This window comes from Ixodes scapularis, unplaced genomic scaffold (assembly GCF_016920785.2).
Source record: "Ixodes scapularis isolate PalLabHiFi unplaced genomic scaffold, ASM1692078v2 PGA_scaffold8__174_contigs__length_109621045, whole genome shotgun sequence".
NCBI classification, from domain to species: domain Eukaryota; kingdom Metazoa; phylum Arthropoda; class Arachnida; order Ixodida; family Ixodidae; genus Ixodes; species Ixodes scapularis.
In genome coordinates this window covers 43,310,880-43,330,916 of record NW_024609883.1, presented here as the reverse complement: position 1 = coordinate 43,330,916, position 20,037 = coordinate 43,310,880, and the positions used below count along the sequence as shown (strand labels likewise).

Genomic DNA, 20,037 nt, shown 5'->3' with positions numbered 1-20,037 from the left:
AGGCACATTTTCTCGTTTAAATGCACTGGTTTTTGCAAGAGAAAGCATTTAATGAGACACTGAACTCGCACAAAATTTCTTTGTTAAGGATTTATTAATGATCCCCAGCGATCATGTTTGTAACTCACTTTGTCCTCCTCTTAAGGTATAGTGCAAAAACTTATAAAATAATTACACATAAAAGGACAGAACACGGACAGCACATCTTTCAGTGCTGGCCGTGTTGCGAAAGATGTGCCATCCGTTTGCCGAAAGATGTGTTCTTTGTGTTCTGTCCTATGATCAATTCCGTCTCAAGTTTTTACAGCGAAGCTGTTTATGGCTAGGTTCCCGTGGATTTTTCATGTGCGTCAACAAAAACTCTACGCTCGCACTGCCGCACGCGCACGCCTTCCCTGTATAAAAGATTCCAAGTAAATAACCAAAATAAAGCGTTGACGATCGCACATGCAAGATGCCATTTGTTTTAGGCTTTTGCTTTAGAACACTTACTGCTGCAGATGCCGCCGCCACACGCTCATGCCTTTCCCGTATAAAAGATTCAAAGTAAATAACCAAAATAAAGCATTGATGAACACGCGTGAAAGATGCCATTTGTTTTAGGCTTTTGCTTTAGAACAGTTACTTCTGGAGACGCCGACACGTGCGGCGCGTGGAACACCATTCCCTGCATTCTGCTTGATGCTTGGGTAATTTAGCAATAGGTCTGTTCAGCAGATAAGTTATCAATAGGCACCATTTTCAAGATCAGTAGACTCTCAGGTAGATAATAAAGGCTTCTCAAAGATTTGCCACTGTGCGACCCGCGTCAGCCATGTCTACACTCGCACCGCCCTCTCTTTGTCGTCGTCCGAAGCGCTTGCGTGCCTAGTTTCCTTTCCTCCCGCTCTCCCGGCGTGGCGATCCCATCGTGCATGTCTACTCTCCACCAGGTGGTGGTCCCAAAGTGCGTGTCTAGTTCCCTCCGGCTCTTCAGAGCGGCAATAGTCGTCCACGCGAAATAATGACCACCGATGAAGACAACAGTAAATGTGTGTGCGTACCTTTCGTCGCGATGACCACCGAACAAGACAATAAATGTGTTCGTACCTTTGTTCAAAATTCTGTGTCACGTCTATGTCGAGCTCTAAACAGCTTCACTGGTCATCCACCTTCATAGAGTGGAATGGCTCATGATTTTTCTACTCTGTCTGCGGCAGCAGTTAAAGTTCTCATCCCATGACATCCATTTAAAATTACAACTCTCTCCACTAAGGTTATATAAAAAATGCTTTCTACACCAGCAATTTTACCATATCAGTATGACGAGCTGGTCACAACTTTTTTAGACTATACTATTTATATATTTATCATACCAGATTTTTTTCCTCAACTCCAGCATACATCTGAAGCTTATACTAGTACCTCAGACCTCTGAACCAGCATTAAAAGCATAAAAAGCAACTTTTCTTTACAATAAAGCCAAAGCAAAGAGGTGCTAGGCCGGTAATACCAATACATGCATCTGAGTTATGTACAAGTACAATGCAAGGACAAGTGTGGGAAAGACTCCTTTCCACCAACTGACCGAAGTTGTACTATGCTCACAACTATAAATGGCGACAAGATAAAATTCAGTAGGGGCTCCAACTCCAGTGTGAGCATGTTGTGTTCCGCCAAACTTTGGCTCTCATCAAAGCACTTCGTTGGAGACAGAGCATCTGCTGAATTGTTAAGGAAAGAATTTAGCACATGCTGAATTGTTTTCTTAACAATTCAGCAGGGAAAATTTTTTAAAAATAATTTATGATGTTGAAATGAAATCTTTAGTGTATGGTGCTTAATCTTCTTTTTATAAACCTGGTGTTGGATTTGATATAGTTTGTTTTTCTGGGTTCTCGATGGAATGTACATGCAGAAAAAAACATTGTTCTTGTGCACATGTAAGGTGTGGCAACACACTTAAAAAAGTCTAGTAAAATAAACTGATTTGCTCCTTATTACTGAGTGCAGTGAACAACAAAACATAAAGAGTGCAACACTTTTTTAATTTGAAAATAATTAAAAATAGCAAAAAATGCAATTTCAAGGGGCTAACATTTCTTATATTTTTCATAAATATATATATATAAAAAAGATATGTTCTAGCCACACCTAGATAGTTGCATTCTACATATTTCAAAGTATATATGCATGCCAAATTTGACTGTGGTAGGACAATATTAAGAACAGATATTTTTGTGCACAAACTGGTTAAGAATTCTAGGTAAGATACCCAACTTATCTAGAGTCCAGTCCTCCGCTGACACGGATAATGCTAATGTACAGCAAGTTTTTGAACCCTCACGGGGATTTTTCGATACCTTTTAAAAAGTTCAAGAATAGTATAGTGGTCAGGATTGCCGTGTAGTTTGTTTAGTTCAGCGGTGTTTCATAATGTGAAGTGTAACCCTAAAAAAGGCCCCTAAAACTGTTTGGGAAACACAATAAAGCTCTTTGATTGATTAAAGGTACCCTAAAATTACATAAAAATGTATTCAAATGTTACCATAGATGCGTAGCTATACTCTTTCGTGGTACGGGAAATATTATTTTTTTAATAAACTTCCTTGAAAAATCAAAGCTACAAAAAACTGCAATAGAGAGGAGACGGCTAAACCTACTTGTCAATGTAAATGAGAAGGCGGATAACATCACAATTTGAGAGGAACCCAGCAGAAAACAATAGCCCAAATTCATGCCGTTCTGAGTTGCCTGGAGGTCTTCAAATGCTTACTTGACTAATTTCGCGGTCATAACAAGCATTAAATATTTTATCCGTAAAATATAAAGGTTCGAAAAACATAAATCATCACAAAACCCAAAATTAAATTTTTTGCAGTCGTTTTTCGACTCACATCTCCCCTTAACCCGTCAGCAACTCCAAAAAATTATTATAGGAAACCTGCAATCAAAATATTCTGTGAATTCCAAGCAAGGAAACACAGTAGCACTTACAACATATTTCTTGATGCCGAGAGAATGGGTGTCCGTCTGCTTGATCTCGAGCTCGACCGTGTTGCGCTTGCGATTAAAGACAAACGTTCCGTGGAACTTGGCATGGCCGCCCTGGCGTCTGCGACGACTTGGTGTCAAGGACAATGAGCAAAGCCCTCATGTTCGCCATTGATACTGTTCCAAGCATTCCAGTTCACCACCACAACAACTCTCCAGAAAAACATCCCTGCCCTGTCTGATGCTGTTCTCATTTGAAAAGCATGCAAGGGGGCAGATATTCTTATTACTTTTTCGAGGTAAACTACACAACACAGCTAGCCCGGATGTAGCACGACTACTTTTCCACCCTTCGGTAACTCAGATTTGTGTGTCAAGAGCTGAACTTCACCACACAAGCTAACTGGTGCTTTGCATGCACAAACTTCCCCACACTGAAGAGTTAGGTATCAGTTTTTGGTCATATAAGAAAAACGGAAAGTGAATGCTCAGGCTAACCATGTCATGCAGTGCACAATAAGTAGCATAGTCCTGTAGCTGGGAATCGGAAAGACACAAATCAAAGATCCCACATGAAACCTTCAGCCTACAGCAAAGACCACTTTTTTCTTAGGAATCGAGTAAGCGAGGGAAGAATAATTTTTGTTTTGTCCAGGAATCACAGGAATTGAGTATCACCGTTAAAATCCAATCCTTGGGCTAACCACTCTCCAAAGTTCAGCATCATTCCAGTAACAACCTCCACCTTATTTTTTTAACAACATACTTTCTTTTGCGGTTGTAAGCTCAGAGGTTGCATAGAAATTTCCTATGGCATCACAACGAATGATGGTTTTGCGAGTTGATGATTGGATCGTGCGAGGAAACAAAAAGGTCATCAAGGATACACCCACTGCTCCAGAAAGGTCTTGATGTCTTTGCCTGTGACTATGAAGATGGCTTTCTGAAACTGGACACCACAAAAACATCAGCTGAACCCTACACGGTTAGACACTGAAGCCCGACTCCAAGATTCATCTGAAAAGCCATGATTTTTGCTTCATAGGCAATCTGCTATGCTGTATTTATCTGCATCATCAACAAAAAAAACCTTGAGCATAAAAAAAATTAATTTGTTTCTTTCCAGGCATGTATTGATTGCAGGTTGCACAAAAGGCACTGCAGCAAAGCAAAATACAAATAGAAATAGAATTCAGAAAGAAAAAAATCAATGCCCAGGGGGTTTGGGCTCATGCCATCCACCGTCCATTGCACTCAAGTGCGTGTTGTGCAAGTTACGTGTTGTGCGGCTGGTTTCAGTAATCACCTGAAATTTCATTTAAAAAAAAGGTGAGGGGAATCGAAGTCTTGAGTACTGTCTGCTCCGTTTGGGTGTGTTTCGCAGTGTTTCCTTGACGAGTGAATAATACCTGAAGCCCACTTTCAATTTCCAGAAAAACATAAAAACTGCACCACTGAAAGAGAAAACGGCCTCCACAAAGCTCAAATGTGGCATGAAAAGAGGTGTAAGGAAGACCTTTAGTCAGTCAAGCAGTCTTATTGTAATTTCCGGAGACCAATACATGTAAACTCTGTTGAAGCAGAAGAGAAGAGACAACGTGCGATATCACATGAACTCGTCAACGAATGAGCGCGACGATGAGACTCACGCTGTTCGTTGAGAGGAGCATGTTGTGCCACATGTTTGAAGTCACCTTCTGCTGCGCTGCTGAACTTGCCAGAGACAGCAGCTTGTTGAAAACCTGTGTATGAGGCAAGTGCACTGAATGTGCAGCAGCAAGCGTATGTAACAAAATTCCTGGCTGAATACAAATACAGAACACAGGCTCAATAATGCAAGACCGAGAGAAAAATGGTGTTACTAACATGCGGTAGTTCAACACCTTGAAAACCCAAGACTGAGGAACCAAAAAGTGGACAACAAACACTTAGAGGTCAAAGTTAAACTGTGATCGCCCGCTATAAAGGGTTTAGCCGACAGAATCCAATCCAATCCAATTCTGATACCTTTGTGTATGTCATCCCTTTTTTTTTGTTCCTCGGTCTCGGGTTTTCAAGACGTAAGTTCATCAGCTAGCCTGCAAGTTTTATTTCTATCATACAGTAGTTGCCTGTATAGAAACAGCAGTACATTTGGTTAGTCTACATCTTAGGAATAATGGGCTATAATGTCTAATATTTAACTCTTTTCTTACCATGCCCGTAGGCTACTAATCACAAAGTTTTGACCTAGGGTTTCCATGCACCGCCAAAATTCAAATTTGGCAAGCTGAAACAGGTTGCGCCATCTTGTGGATAGCTAAAGAACTATAGTTTTGGTTTCAATTTAGTTTTGCACTTTCTTGCCAGCTACAGTCTAAGCTCGTTATAACAAACCTTGATTTTGACCAAGATTTCGGTCTGCTGTAAGAGGAGTATGTTGTATGCAGATATGAAGTTGAGTCAATGGTACGTAGAGGAAAACCAACAGAACTTCAGAAATCGGTATGTTATAGTATTGAAATTTCCATAGTAACCAGGTCTGTATTAACGAGCTTAGACGTAGCTATCAAAAATATATCTCTGCTTGGTGGTGGCCTTTGTCAAGCACGGAGTCCTCCTGGCATCAGGGACAGCCGTAAAGATGGCATCGATCGTGCGATCTGACTGCTTCTGCTGCTGTTTTGGATGACAGTAGAAATGAGGTCTGCGATGACTGTAGATGACGTTGGACGATTTTATTTCATTGGTGAGCGTCACTCCAGCTTTCCAAGTTGTCCTGAGCCGAAGCAGATCTATGTGTGCAGCAAGTCATAAAAACCGCAGAAGAGGGTCATCTACAAGCAGTGCTATGACAAATCAAGGTCTCGCATAAAAATTAATGTGTTCTGCAGGACATGAACCACAACATGCAACACCTGAATGGCACTTGCGCCACGGAAGCTAATAAACCACAAAAGACAGTCTCAGCTGGAGTGCTCCAGCTTAAAAAAGCGGTAGTGGTGGACATGGATCACACTTGGTGTATCAAATTAAAGGCTTTTAAATTCATTATATGATTTGAGATAGCCACAATTGTTTACATTTTCTTTTGTTTTGGATAAATTTTAAGTTCAACAAATAAATTTGTAAAATACAGTAATTTCTCGTTATAACAAAGTTAACAGGACGGAAAAAAAGAAATTCGATATAGGTAAGCAGTAATTTTCTAAAAGCGATAGAGTCATAAAACAGTGCCAGCAGCCTTGAAGGTGGACGGGAACACTGCGGAACACTCTAACCGTATATTTAATCAAACAAACCTTCGTTATGAACATCTCGTGGCAGCTTTACTGAGGAAAAACATAATTAAGAGGAGTTTGCCAATAATTTTATCCGAACAAGACTTGACAGGAGGCTCCACCACGTGGCCTCACCTGCAGGAGCAGCTCCCTCCCGATGCGGTCCTCGAGCATGCGTATGACGAGGTGGGCCTTGGCGCAGAGCACGTCGGCGTAGCGGGGCGACGTGGTGTGCAGGTTGGTCACCGGGAAGTGGAACTGGGGGCAGTCCCGCAAGCTTGGGTCCAGCACCACCCCGCCGGCCTCCTGCTCGTAGGCCGTCACCTCCTTCAGCTCCTGCAAGGGAACGGGCAAGCGGGCCGGTCCGTGCAAATGAGGGCGAGAACGATTGCTGCGCAGTTTGTCGTGGGAACACGATGACATTTTGCGCTGTCTCGTATGGCGTAAACAATTATTAGGCTGCTTAGGAACCTTTCAAACCAATTTACGTAATTTTCCGATATGACTGTCTACTTACTGCAGACGGGTCCCCCTTGACAAACCAATGACTTCTGCTGTAGCATTACTGCAATTCAAATGCTTCTCTCGTACTATATCGATAATGCATGTAAACGTAATGAGACCCTCAGTAACTGTATTTGCCATTCAGAAGCTAACACATCATGTCACATTTGTTGGGTGCATTTGTTGGGTGCAGGTGGCACGCATAACAAATGCGTGCCACCTGCTTCGTTGGTCACAAACTGAAGGACGGAAACAAAAGGGTGTAGGGTTCGTTCAGAAATGTTGCCACATTTAGAAAAATGAAGAGAGTGATACAAAAGAGAATAAACAGAGATAAAGACAGGACTGAGTTCAAAAGACCGCATGCCGTCCCAACCGCCCTTTTATGCCCTCCCTTGTCCAGATCACAGGCACTAGACATTTCTTTTATTCCGGTTACTTCGTCTGTTGAGGAGATATGTAACATAAAACCCTTCCCATGGAAATCTTTTTTTTTTTTTTTCATTTTAATTTGTACATATTAGAGGAAGACATTCAGAATTACTTTAACAGAAAGTATTGATGCATGTGCACAGCATTAAAGATTTAGTTATCATCAACACAGAGCACGTGAAGCGAAAGGCTGCGCCGCAAAACTCTGGGATCACAGGGTCAATCCCCACCCCTGTCCATTTCGACTTGGATGAGGGTCGTACTGGCGTGCGGTCGAGTATAACTACTGCACGGCACATTGTAGAGGCCCATGACTAGCAGCAATACTGCACTGGCTAGATTTCTCATCTACGACATAAACCAGCGTCACCGCACCTTAAAGGCAGAGCAACCTTGCATCGTATAAACACAAGCATCATTTTTTTTTTTTTTTTTTTGTCATCAATTTTGAGACAACTAAAGCATCTCTCAAAGCTTTAGCCACGTGTACTCTTCAAAAGTACTCAAATAATGTTTGTAAAACCAAATGTATAGCCTTAGACGGGGTGATAGGGCTGAATCCTTTGAACTTAAGTCACCTAACCAGTGCTGCCTAGCGGTGACAACTACAACTGTCACCTCATAGTGCCCAACAGGTGCGACAATCGTCGCCCGGGTACCTCGACGTCGCACTCGTGCGAGCAAACGAAGTGCCCGGCGTTCCAGCCTTTCTTGTTCTTAACCGTACGCCGAACCGTGTTTGAGGAGGGTTGCCAGACTCACCCTGTGAACCCAGAAGCGGTACTCGTTGTTCCCAAAGGCCTTCTTGTTGTACTGGCCTCCCAGGTAGGCAGAAATGCCCTTGGGCAACCACGAGTCGGCCCTGCGGCGAGAGGGGGGACAACCGTCAAGGTCCCATGCGGAGCAACAGGAACCTGATGCCAACTACAATAGAATCTCATTAACTTGAACCCGAAAGGGACCAAACCTTTGTTATAATTACGCAAAGTTTGAATTACCGGAAAATTGCCTTCCTAGAAGCACATGGGACGGGACCTGCACGTTAATTTGAATTATCCACGAGTTTAAATTAAGAGGGCTTGAATCAACGAGATTCTACTGCACTGATAAAAAGGTAAGAAAGGCAAGAAGACAAAACTGGCTGCTGCCAATTTGTGCACTACAGTCGTGGACAGATGAGAACAATGGGGAGGTCTTTCACTTTTCCGCCTCCGGTGCGAGCTCTTCCTTCCTTCGACAATGCTTGAACGTTTTGGGAGTCTGCGGCGCGTGCGCGCAGCCGAAGTGCGGCGGAAGGCAACAAACAACTGCTGTAGGCCGGACGCTAAAAAAAAAAAATATCCCATCGTTTTTGTTTTGTTTGCGACCACCGTAAAATCTCATCAAGGGCACCCACCCAGAACGACCACCGTAAAATCCCGTCAAGGGCACCCTCCCAGAACGACCACCGTAAAATCCCGTCAAGGGCACCCTCCCAGAACAACCACCGTAAAATCCCGTCAAGGGCACCCTCCCAGAACGAAGAGGTACGCATGAGGTGGGCTATCTTTAAAGGGAAACCGGAACGGGCCTGTATTTGAGAGAAAAACACTTAAATCGTCTTCGTTGTAGATTGACGCATCGAGTGGCCATGATGGCACTTTAAAAATGGCGCGGAAGAGCACCCCGTTATTGGTTTGTCAGGTTTTCTCAGTACTGCTGATGTGTTCGAGTCAAATGCTCGCGATATTCAAATTCGCGGAACAGAATCAGAAATGAGCTAGAATTCAGCTCTAACTCATTTTCTTTCAAAAACCTCTTCAACTTCCCTTTAAAGATAAGTCGGCGAAACTATACAAAATATAATGATAAGTACAGGGGCACCTGCAACAAACCAGGTGACACAGGAACTGATACCGCAGACCGTGGACATGACAAGTTTGCGTTTTACGATGCGATACACATGCAGGAATTTGCCACAAAGTCCTGCGTCACAGGAAAGGACGCCGCAGATTGTGGATGCAGAGGATCCGCATTTCGCAGTGCGATAAATACGTGGAATCCTGCTATAAACTCGCATGCCACGGGAACCAGTGTTGTGCACTCAGATCGCGGACAAAAAGTTGAGGGAACCAGCTGCGAACTCGCTTGTCACAAGCAACAGTACCGCAGATTGCACGTTTGATGCGATTCCCGTTAGACGTCACGCAATGTCTGATGGAAATCGAAGGGTGGGCAATGTTCCGGAAGTTTTAGGTTATGTATATATAGCCAGAAAAACGGGATGGGCCATCTCTCGGAGGACAGCATTCATATGGGATCTTACAATAGCGCAAACGTGTTTCTTTTGGTTTCTACAACTCGTCTTGGTACTCACCACGTGTGCATTGCGATGAAGCAGCCAAAAAACTGCTCTGCCACCGCCTTGGCCATGATCTTCCTTGACGTGTACGCTTCATCGATGATGTGCTTGGAATGGAGCAAGTTGACACTGTCGGAAAAAGAAGGCCAGATTTGGTGTCGGCTCTCTCAGTCCCGGCGTCATGGAGTTGCGGGCTTGACAAAATGCAGACCGCTCGGGCGAAACTTCTTTTGCACTACCACTGTCGCAACAAATGCTGGCTTTAATCAACGAGACATGTTGGTACTTTACATTGTGAGCTCAAAGAGGAGAGATCAAAGATGGAGAGGATATGGGAAGAGGAGGAAATTAACAAAAGTAAAAAGAATTAAGGCGCTCCTTTGGTCTACTGCCCAAACGTCCGGTATGCAGAACACATTAGCGATACATTACGCAAACCTGACGACGACACGCGGGAACTACACGTGCACTATTTTGCTTATTTTCTATCCAACTCAATGGGACTTCCTTGTTGCGAAGAATGTAGCACTGGAACTACCGTAAAATACCGGGCAAGCGCCCACTCAAAATTTAGAGATAATCGCGAAAAAATGGGTGATGGGCGCTTCTCCGGTCATCAATTTTACATATCGATGTACTGTGCATATATTCTCAGATCCTACAAATTCGGGTATGGGCGCTTCTCCGGTCATCAATTTTACATATCGATGTACTGTGCATATATTCTCAGATCTTACAAATTCGGGTATGGGCGCTTAGTGTGGCATGGGCGAATGCACGGTATTCTACGGTAGTGGCACGTGACAGAAAATTCGGAACGCCAGTGTCGGACACGACACTAACTCGGCTGGCCTACCCTAAACACTACGGGTCACATGGCCACACAACATGGTTATGTGATATGGTTACATGACTTAAGCCACCGCCCCACTGAATTAAACGAGCTACGTGCTACGAGCTAAGAGCCAGCTAAATTTTGCGGACATGGTCCCGTGATGTCACGTGACCTATAGCCCCGCTAGTTTGACAAGCTAGCATTGGAGTGCTAAATTTAGAGGACGCCTGCCCGGTGCGGCAACGCAACATAAATCTTTGCTTCTGTTCCGATGCACTCTGCATTAAAAAAAACGAAGAGAATGAACCCCTTGGGGCAATCTGGGGAACCTTTCTGGGCCCCCGGTCTGGAGACCCGCAGCTCAAGCACTCCACTTCGTGGTAAAAAGAGACGCAAACAAAAACAATTCTGTTTTGTGAGTTTGTTTATACAGTGGGAAGCGAGTCGGCCCCAATGGACGTCAGGCGTCTTTGCCATAGACTAATAATTTAGCCAATCAAGTACCACTGCTAGCCTGGGGTCGCACGCTGGTACGACCCTCACCCAGATCGAAGCAGGCGGGGATGGGGTTGAACCCGGGATTCCCGGATTCTGCAGTGCTAGCTTTCGCTACATGTGCCCCGAGCTGCACTGCATTGACGAACTCGGCCACCTATCCACACAAAGACGAGCAGTCATTGCTCAGTAAATGAGCGCAACTTGTGCCGGTTTTCGAACCCCACCTGAGGATGGTGAGGGTGGCGTAGGGGTCGGCGTCCACATAGGCTTCGGCCACGAACACCTGCTTGTAGCATGAGTACGGGTAGCGGCTCGACAGGAGCTCTTCGTAGAACTCGAAAGCCTGGGTGACGGATGAGCAGAAGGCGGGGGCATAAAAGAACAGAATCGGCGGTGGTGGCTTCCAAACCGTCCTTATATCTGAGGACACGTTCTAAACCCTCTCGATGTTCCTGCAACGACAGTCGCTTACAAACTTCGATAATGATACGCAGACTAAAAAGAAAGGCAGGAGCGTTACGGTCCGTCACGAGTCTAGAATGGCGGGACAAACCCATCCCACAATTTCTCTGCTCGCCACGATCGGAGGTTTTATGCTCTCCACCATTCCCTGTGCTAAAGTGGAAAGGGTAGAGGGCCTTGTGGGAGGAGTTTGCCCGCCATCATTAACAACCGACAGACCGTAGGTTCAATGCTGTACATTGATGTGTGACCAGAATTCTGGTCACGTTTTACTTGGGGCAAGGAATAATACCAGGATTGTAGCACTTGGGTAGAAATTCATATCTTTCTATGGATCATGCGGAACCCCAGCCTTCCAGTACAAAAACAATACAAAGTAGTGGCATTTGTGAACCCATGCATTATACTACCATACGTTTCTTTGGTACATCACGTGTCACGCATTCAACTCGTCTTTAGCGAAGAGGGTATACCTGGGAACAAAGTTTGCACCCTATACTACGCAATTTGCTCTAATAAGCATGCACTAAACGTTTAGTCAGGCCATAGCTGCAGTCAAACTCACGGCCATAACAAAAGTTTGAATTTGGTACGAATGTGTTCAAGGTTCTAGCACTACAGAATTTTCAAATCAAGCAAAATGCCAAAGCAGAATTCAGGAAAGCTGGTTGTATAAACCTGGACAAGGGGTTTCCAAAAATCTCCAGACTCACATTGTAACGTTCTTTCTTATTCCAACGGCTGTGACTGCGGCTATGACTTGTCGCATATTGGAGCTTCAAGCTTTGGCTATGGCAAAGTGGTACAAGTGCCTGACTCACTTCGTGCAGGAAGTTGGTGCACTGCTTGAGCAGTGGTAGAAGGTGTGGGAGGCAGAAATGGGTCACCTCGTGCATCTGCGGGTCCACAAAGACCTCGAATGGCCTGCAGACGACAGAAGGTAAAACGTGCAAAGAGGATCATGAACCAAGCGCTGTCCGCCCGTCTATCTGGTAACATAACAAAAAAATTAATCAAACACACTTGGATATAAGCACGTCACTGGAACAAGCTTAATAGTCATAGATATCTAGTGCCAAAATTGTGACTGGAGTCATCTCCAAATCTACCATTGGCCCTTTTTTTTTCATTAATTAAATATAGCAAACTACCCGAGTCCACAAAATCAAACTAAAATTTCGCAGCCTCGTCTATAAAAGGTGTCCGATCTCTTGAGGCAAGAATACCAGCGTCAAAGTACATGATGCCCTAAAAACTCGCCATAAACAAGTACACACACTGTGTCCGTGCATTGTCTATTCTGTTTTTATTCGTTGATCACTTTTAGATGAGGTTAAATTTCACTTGACGGGCAGACTCCTGTTCAATGATTGGTGCCACTTAACTTTTTAATGACTCTGTCTTACAATACACCTTCCCAACCCTTATCACTCCAACGAGAAATGCCCGGTCAATGGGCATGCGTGGTGTGCAATACTCCCCCAAAAGCAAGCTACTGTGCATGCTCAAGATGCATTCTACAGCCCAGTAGGCAAAAATGTCAGCGCACAAAAGGCAATTATTGGAATGGTCTTTAGGGAGTATTCCTCGCAGCACTATAGTATGTTGCAACTCAAGAACGAAGGGTGAGGGTAAGATGGGCCGGGGAAGGGGAAGCAGACAAAACGCTAAAGAGAGAAGGAGGCTTCCCCCTCTCTTCTCCAGCATTCCGTCTGTTTCCTCCTCCCCGGCCCTCCTTAACCCTTGCTCTACCTCCTTGAGTTGCAACGAACTATGGCATGTATTTTACGGATCAGCGCATGTCGACTTCGAGCTCTCGACAGATTAATTTCCCAACGACAGATTAATTATCCACTGTTCATGCCGATGACCATGTATGGACACCTCCTATACTATAGGGCAGGCATCTCATACATGCGGCCCGCGAGTCGCTGGGACGCGGCCTACAGGCAACCGGCTATGAGTCCTGGTTTCCATGTCTTGAGCGCTAGAAATGGCCACGCGCCATAGTGATCTCATCTCGCCTATTCATTTCCGCTCGAAAAGTAGCTCTGCTCTTTTAACATATTCACATAGTTTATAGTTACCTGTGTTCATTTGCCTTTTGCTTCCCTTCATTTTATGCTTCCCAGCTTTTTATCACGCTAAACAACCACACAATATTTCCGCAACTAGCATGCAAGCGCAAGCGTTAAAAGATGCATCTCGGCAGCGTGAACTTTCGATAAGCAGGAGGAACTGGCAAAGGTAAAGCTACAAGCTCGGGATTCTCACCTTCAAAACATATCACCATTAAAAGACGGGTATTTTTTTAGAGAGTTGTATAATAAAAATCATCATGAGAGCATGAACTGTCAAATTAACTGATTGTTTTTCTAGAGACATGTTGAGCTTGGTTAATTTCCGAGCGAACTGAGCAACGGGATTGACAATGTACTTGCTCTCTCGTTCTATTAAAAATGACAGCACGTTGGCGGGGCGGTATCATTTTAATTCTTCTTATCACATCAGGTCAGGGTCAAAAGTAGTCATATAAACAAATCAATTCTGTCACTGGAAAAAACTGAGAGTTTGCAAAAAGCATAGAGCACAAGGTCTCCCCTCTTTGAAATCTTTTGAACCCGTCTTATGTTGGCCCTCAACCTTCCTGGAGTGGACTACCTGGCCCTCACACTCAAATGAGTTTGAGCCCACTTCTTTAAGGTGTCCCAAGCAGACCTTCTGCTGTGGAACGAGGCGGAAAAATCGGCGTTTGCACATAGAAAGCTCCTACTTTCACGGAACGTGCACTGAGCAGGTCAGTTTTAACGCGTAAAACTTCAAGGCGCAGTTCTCTTCGCGCAAATAAATGAGAGCAGAAAACTCGCCAAAGTCAAGGTCAGGCACGCTCGCAGACAACCCAGTTAGCGGCGCTATTGTGGCGCCATCTCCCGACAGGCACGGCGAGCAGACAACAAAGTGCGTTGACAACAAAGTTGTCAACAAAGTAAATAGCTTTGCCAACTCGGTAATCTGCGAGCGTGCCCCAACCTTGACTTTGGCAAGTTTTCTTCTGGTCTCTTTTTCTACAGGAAGAGAACGGCACCTCGAAATTTCACACGGTAAGAGTGACCTGTTCGGTGAAAGTTTGAGCTTTCTGCGTGCAGGTGCCGATTTTACCGGCTCGTATTACGGCGGAAGGTACACTTGGGACACCCCGTACGTAAACAGTGATCAGAAGAGAATGGCAGGGGGGAGTTTCTGATGTACTACCTCCAGCTCGAGCAAGCACGTACGGCCAGAGTATGGCGGAAGGCAACCAGTATTTGCTGGAGGCCGGGTGTTCGAGAGAGGTGCCTTGCCGTTCTCACCTTCTCAGTGACTATAGCAGGCTCGCAATAATTCAAGCTGGGATGTTTCATACTTCTGGTTAATTCAAACAAATTTTTAAATTTTGGTTGTCCCACCATGTTTTTAATGTATTTATAAGCTGCTTAAAGTGGCACTAAAGAGGATTCTGCGATCGTCTGTACTTGGTCATGACTGATTCTACGGGCCCTAGGCATCCTAAAAATTTAAAAATTACAATCACGCAATGCCGATTTCTCTATTAAAACTGTGATAAAAGGTCGAGACACACCCCATTCCGAGCGTCATTTTCCGCTCAGAAAAGGTGGAGCTACCAAGCAATAAGACAATAGCCCCCAACATTGTATACTCTGCACATTTAGCTACATATTGCAAAAAAAATTTATATTTTTATCTGCCCTAGATGCTGCCTCCTAGAAATTTGCAAAAAGTTTAAAATTTGTTTTGAGAAAATGCCATTTTAGCACCAACTTCAAGGAAATTTCAGCCAGCATAGATATTATAGTGATTTTATGGCTCCAATATTAATATGCAAAAATAAGAAACTTTGCAGATCAGAAAAAAGAAATAGCTGTAAATTTTTAAAAAGCCATTTAAAAAAAACACTTCTTTAGGAATTTTTCACTCCCCAAAGACTTATGCTGACTCGCTGACTGGCTCAAGTTCACTGACCATAAACACTAAAAAAAATATTAAAAAAAAATAGAAGAACCGGGCTCATTCCATTCTTATTCCATTCCGGGCAAAAGGCATCTAATTCCATTCTCATTCCATTCCCCTCAACGTTTCCACCATTCCATTCCCATTCCATTCCGGGGTTGCGAAAATTCGAAATGATTCCGGAATCATTCCAACTCCGGAGTGGCAACTCCGTAACACTGCTATACACCACAAACTATCACCTGTCACTCACCCGACAGCCAGGGCGATCTTAGGAGCAGAGGTGGGTGTCGAAAGAAGGTAGTGAAAAGTCTTCTTCCTCATGTCCGAAGTGTACACGGTCTCCACCAGGTCGCCGCACGACACCGCTATCATGTTGGAATCCACAGTGAACTCCATCTTCCAGGTGCAAGGGTCTGCATATGAGTCGATGCACGGGAACCACAACCTTGGAGAGAAAGAAAACAGTTTGTCTTACTCACTGCTTTCCATTATCCACTTGACAGAGGCATGAGGTCTTGTGGCACCTCAAATCCTCGCAGCTACAACCGTTCATAAATATTGGGTAGGAAACGTTTCATACATAACATTTTGTAGATGGTGCCCGCTAGGATGCACGTGCTAAATGGTATAACACTAAATGAACCGATTAACATCTGCTAAATGGTGCCAGCCAGAAGGCAGCTGCTAAAGAATGTTTAGTAGGTGACGCCTGCTAGGATGCACCCTCAAAATGGAATCTACAAAACAAAACAGATAAAAGGCTGACTAAATGGTGCCTGCTACATGGTGCCTCCCAGGGTGCATCAGCTAAATGGCACCAGCAAGAAGGCATCAATTAAGTAGGATCCAATAGATGGTGCCCCTATCTAGAGGACAATATTGAGACATCATCAAAACTTATTGTCTGCGAGACTGTGTCTGTGGGAACAGACCTGCTAACAGAACCTGCCAACAACATCTGCTAAATGGTGTCAGCTAAAGGGCATCCGGCCGACTACGCTTTTGGAGACAGCAGTGCCACTAAAGACGGCACTCTCATCACTACACAATCCTTGCCCGACACTCGTAACGCAGCGGGAAGCACACTGAACTTAACACATGCTTCGACATACCTAGAGGAATTCTCGTGTCCGTACGTAAACAGGTGGGCTCCTCGCTAGAAGGAAACCATGGTACATCAGTGCCTTTGCCGAGCCCGGTAAGGGTGTCAAACGCTCTACCTCAGCCAAGGACCCCTCGCAGTCGGGGACCACAAAGTGGATACCACCCTGCGGCCTCTCCAGGGAGAACTCCACGCTGACCCGGAGAGCTTTTCCTTCTGAAGACAACAAACGAAAGATGTCTTACCACAATGAAATTCTTTCATTCCCCAAACACGGGGGAAAAGTACCAGAGGCTAGAGTCACTGAGGGTGCAACATAAAAAAACATACTAGATGGCTTGCTAATGCTCGAGTCCCACTACAGCAACAAACAAAAACAACCGCGACACTGGTTTGAGGCTTGTTGCTGTCGTTTGTTCCTGTCTGTTGCTCTAGTGAGACTTGGGCATAAAAGGTTTTTTAGACATCCGCGCGTTTGTGTTGTCTTCCAAGTAACCCAAGCCCCAGGGACTTTTCACATTTCATTTTCTACAGCTTGCTCGAGCCCTTCTGTTTTGTTCACTAATCCTTCAACTTTGTCACGTTTTCTCTATGAATTTCAGAAACACTCTACCACTAATTTTTAGAAAAATTGAACGTAGTGGCGACGACGGCACACCATCGTGTATGGTAATTGTTTGCAAGTAAAAACAAAAACAAAAAAAGACAACAGGAAAGACGATTTTTAGTTGTTTTCAACTGCATTTTTGAGATTGTTAACTTTACCGACACAACTATCGGTACTTATAAAGGAGCCTCCTAGAAGTTTGAGCGTGGCATTTCGTTAAGACTTAGCTTTTCGAGGGTGCTGAAGAAGCTAAGTTTTTTTCAAATTCTTCCTACCAGATTCAATTACCACCGTGATTTGTTTGGACAACTGCCGGCGCACAGAAAAGCCGTGGTCAAATATTCTGATCACACACGTCAAAGAAAGCATGCAGTCAGGATACATTCCCGACAAATTTCTAGACTTCTCTGAGCTTCCTGAAAACTCTCAGTTAGATGGCAGTCGTACAAGAAAAGGCATATAACTCTTTGACAAAACTTGAAAAATGTGACCCAAACCCCGCATGCTTTAAGAAGAATGAGAAGTACTTTTCGGACAAAAAGGAGAATCACCTTGGATAAGGTGGAAGGCCTCCGAGGGAACCTTGACGGAAATCTCTCCGTTTCCAACGCCAGGGTCAACCGACGCCACTGCGGACACGTGAGCAGCCGAGAAGGTGTCCACGTTGCGCCTGTAAACCAAAATCGATGAAACATTGATCATTAGAATTTATTGTGCAGTTGAACTGTTCAATAAGATGGGTAAGTGGGCTAGCTAGTTCGTTTCCAGAAAACGAAAAGCTCTGAAAGATTCGGACACAGGTGTGTCGTGACCCCTTTCCGTGTATGTGCCTATTGGCACTGTCAGTTTTATGACACAACTCAATGCACTTAAGGAAGAAAAGAAAAAAAAATTTGTACAACAAAGTGAATGTGAATTTGAGTGTATGCTAACACTTGTTTTTCAGATAAAGCAGACATTGAGAGAAAAAAAAATACATTTAAAAAGTTGACTCCAGATCACTACCTGGCCAGATTACCAATGCACCAAGAAAAGTTTAATAAAAAAAACAAAACAAAAAAAACGATTTTAGAGTTTCTTTGGAGGGAAAGCTAGAGGATGTTTTTCTGCCTTAATTTTTTTTTTAAAAAAAATGGTGAGTTTTCTTTGAGCTTAAGTGAAACTTTGATCCCATTTCTGAGTTTTTTTTTTTTTTCAAGCTCAAGGACCGAGCCAAACACACAATCCAGGCTATAACAAGGTACAGCCGGCTTGGTCGAAACAATTCTGTACGGAGTAACAAAAAAGGAATACAGCACAAGACAACTGAATGTTACAAATTGCTCCTTTCTGTTTACAGCCGCTGCTTAATTGTTTCCGTGATTTGTTACTCATACCAGTATAACCCGTTTTCCAGCAGTTTGTCAGAGCTTCTTGAACAAACACATGCAGCATCTTGGTTCCTTTAGAGCAACAACAAAGTAAGGTTCGTAGCGAGGGAAAACTCACTGCTTTCCCTCGTTGTGGCATATTTCCAAGGTGGGGTCATTGTACTGGAAGGTACACTCTACCTGGTCGTTGATGCGGACCCTGTACACTCGTGAGGGAATGTCAAGGAAACCAGGCAATGCGACAAAACTCCAGAAAACATGCAAGCTTACGAAAAGCAGACACGGAAGACCCACTGTTTCTTCGAAGATCTAGCTTGTGTCGACAAACTGGCACAGCTTGGCATAAAAATGAACTGGTACATGGGGCATTTCTGGGGTCAAATTTGGGTGTGCGAATTTACAAAGCAAAACGTTGAAAGCAATACTTTCTTTCTTTTTTAAGAAAAAAAGGATATGGCACTGCTTGCAGTTGATCCGTATCCACCGAACGTCCGTCTTCGTCGGGATCAGTGTCAACTCCGCAAATCCCTGCGAAAAGGTGATAGTTCGTTTGAGGATTAAATCGGTTAATCGGAAAGAGATCACAGCTTAACTCACGATGAGGGACTGACGCTGGAAGTTGACGCTGGTGACGCATAACACCTGGTGGGACGTAAACAAACAACAATAACAACAAAAATTAGTAACTCGCAAGTCGACGCCAGGTGTGAGCGTTCGTTCTCCGAGCAGGCGACAAGAGTGATTTGTAAACAAGACGCCGTTGGGACGTTGCGATTTCCTTCTTTCCGCTGACGTTCAGGCTAAGAGAGTAATGACAAGAATTATACTTATAGTTTATAAAGTTTCTGGTGGTCGTGGGGCTTGTCCGGTTTCTTCATATCGCGAATGTTCTTCGGTCTGCGATGAATTGGAGAGGAAAAGTCACCGATCAAACATGATGTGCTTGAAATCCTTGAAATCTGTATCCCGGCGCCGCCATTTTGAATGCCGGAAGCCGAACCCACTGTGGCCGGACTGGCCGGACCAAGATGACTGTGGACCGGATATTGTCATTCTGGCATTCTAGTTTGTAACCAAACCATGCGAATATTGGCAAAATATTGTTTTAGTTGGCAGTATATTTTTGTTGTATTGCCTACTCCGATAACAAGATAAAAATTTATGATGAAACATTAGAATTGTTACTGATTTGTTTCGGTTTCAGACTGCTTAGCGATGGCGAAAACTCTCCATTTTTCTTTTACAAAATGCAACTTATTAAAAGGTGATTGAAATTCTTTCTGTGTTTTGTGATTGAACCTTTTAAGAAATAGCTGAACACGCTTAGTTTGAAAATATCTCTTTATCACCTCAGTACACCGTTGTAGCAAAATTTTAACGGCAAAAACCAATTTTACTGTCAACGAGGTTGTTGTTTACTGCTCAACTGTAGGACACAATCAAATGAAGCACCTCCATTTTTCCCCGCCCTCAAGCCACGTTCCAGAAATGAGGTTATGCTTTGGTTCACTACCTCTCACCTGACACGTCTAAGCTAACAGCTGCACGCACACTTTCATTGAGCCTCTCTTACCACCTTGACCAAAACCTTCAAGCACAAACTCATCCCCTGAAAAGAAAAAAAAAAATTTTACAGCGAAGT

The 20,037-nt window shown here is 44.0% G+C and overlaps 1 protein-coding gene across 1 annotated transcript in view; it reads right to left on the bottom strand.

Annotated features, from left to right (window-relative positions):
• The window catches only part of LOC8025586 (transcription initiation factor TFIID subunit 2), a 48,841-nt gene extending 29,461 nt beyond the window's left edge, over window positions 1–19,380 (bottom strand). The window contains exons 1-16 of the mRNA XM_029973008.4: window positions 19,227–19,380; window positions 18,993–19,047; window positions 18,851–18,923; window positions 18,514–18,604; window positions 17,577–17,695; window positions 16,537–16,634; window positions 16,429–16,472; window positions 15,567–15,761; window positions 12,127–12,229; window positions 11,068–11,186; window positions 9,526–9,639; window positions 7,932–8,031; window positions 6,369–6,569; window positions 4,623–4,715; window positions 3,861–3,922; window positions 2,977–3,094 (exon numbers count right to left, since the gene is read on the bottom strand). Of these exons, the coding sequence (XP_029828868.2) occupies window positions 2,977–3,094; window positions 3,861–3,922; window positions 4,623–4,715; window positions 6,369–6,569; window positions 7,932–8,031; window positions 9,526–9,639; window positions 11,068–11,186; window positions 12,127–12,229; window positions 15,567–15,761; window positions 16,429–16,472; window positions 16,537–16,634; window positions 17,577–17,695; window positions 18,514–18,604; window positions 18,851–18,923; window positions 18,993–19,047; window positions 19,227–19,273 (1,632 nt within the window). The 5' untranslated portion in view covers window positions 19,274–19,380. The remainder of the gene's footprint in view (window positions 1–2,976; window positions 3,095–3,860; window positions 3,923–4,622; window positions 4,716–6,368; window positions 6,570–7,931; window positions 8,032–9,525; window positions 9,640–11,067; window positions 11,187–12,126; window positions 12,230–15,566; window positions 15,762–16,428; window positions 16,473–16,536; window positions 16,635–17,576; window positions 17,696–18,513; window positions 18,605–18,850; window positions 18,924–18,992; window positions 19,048–19,226) is intronic.
• Window positions 19,381–20,037: the final 657 nt, after the last annotated feature.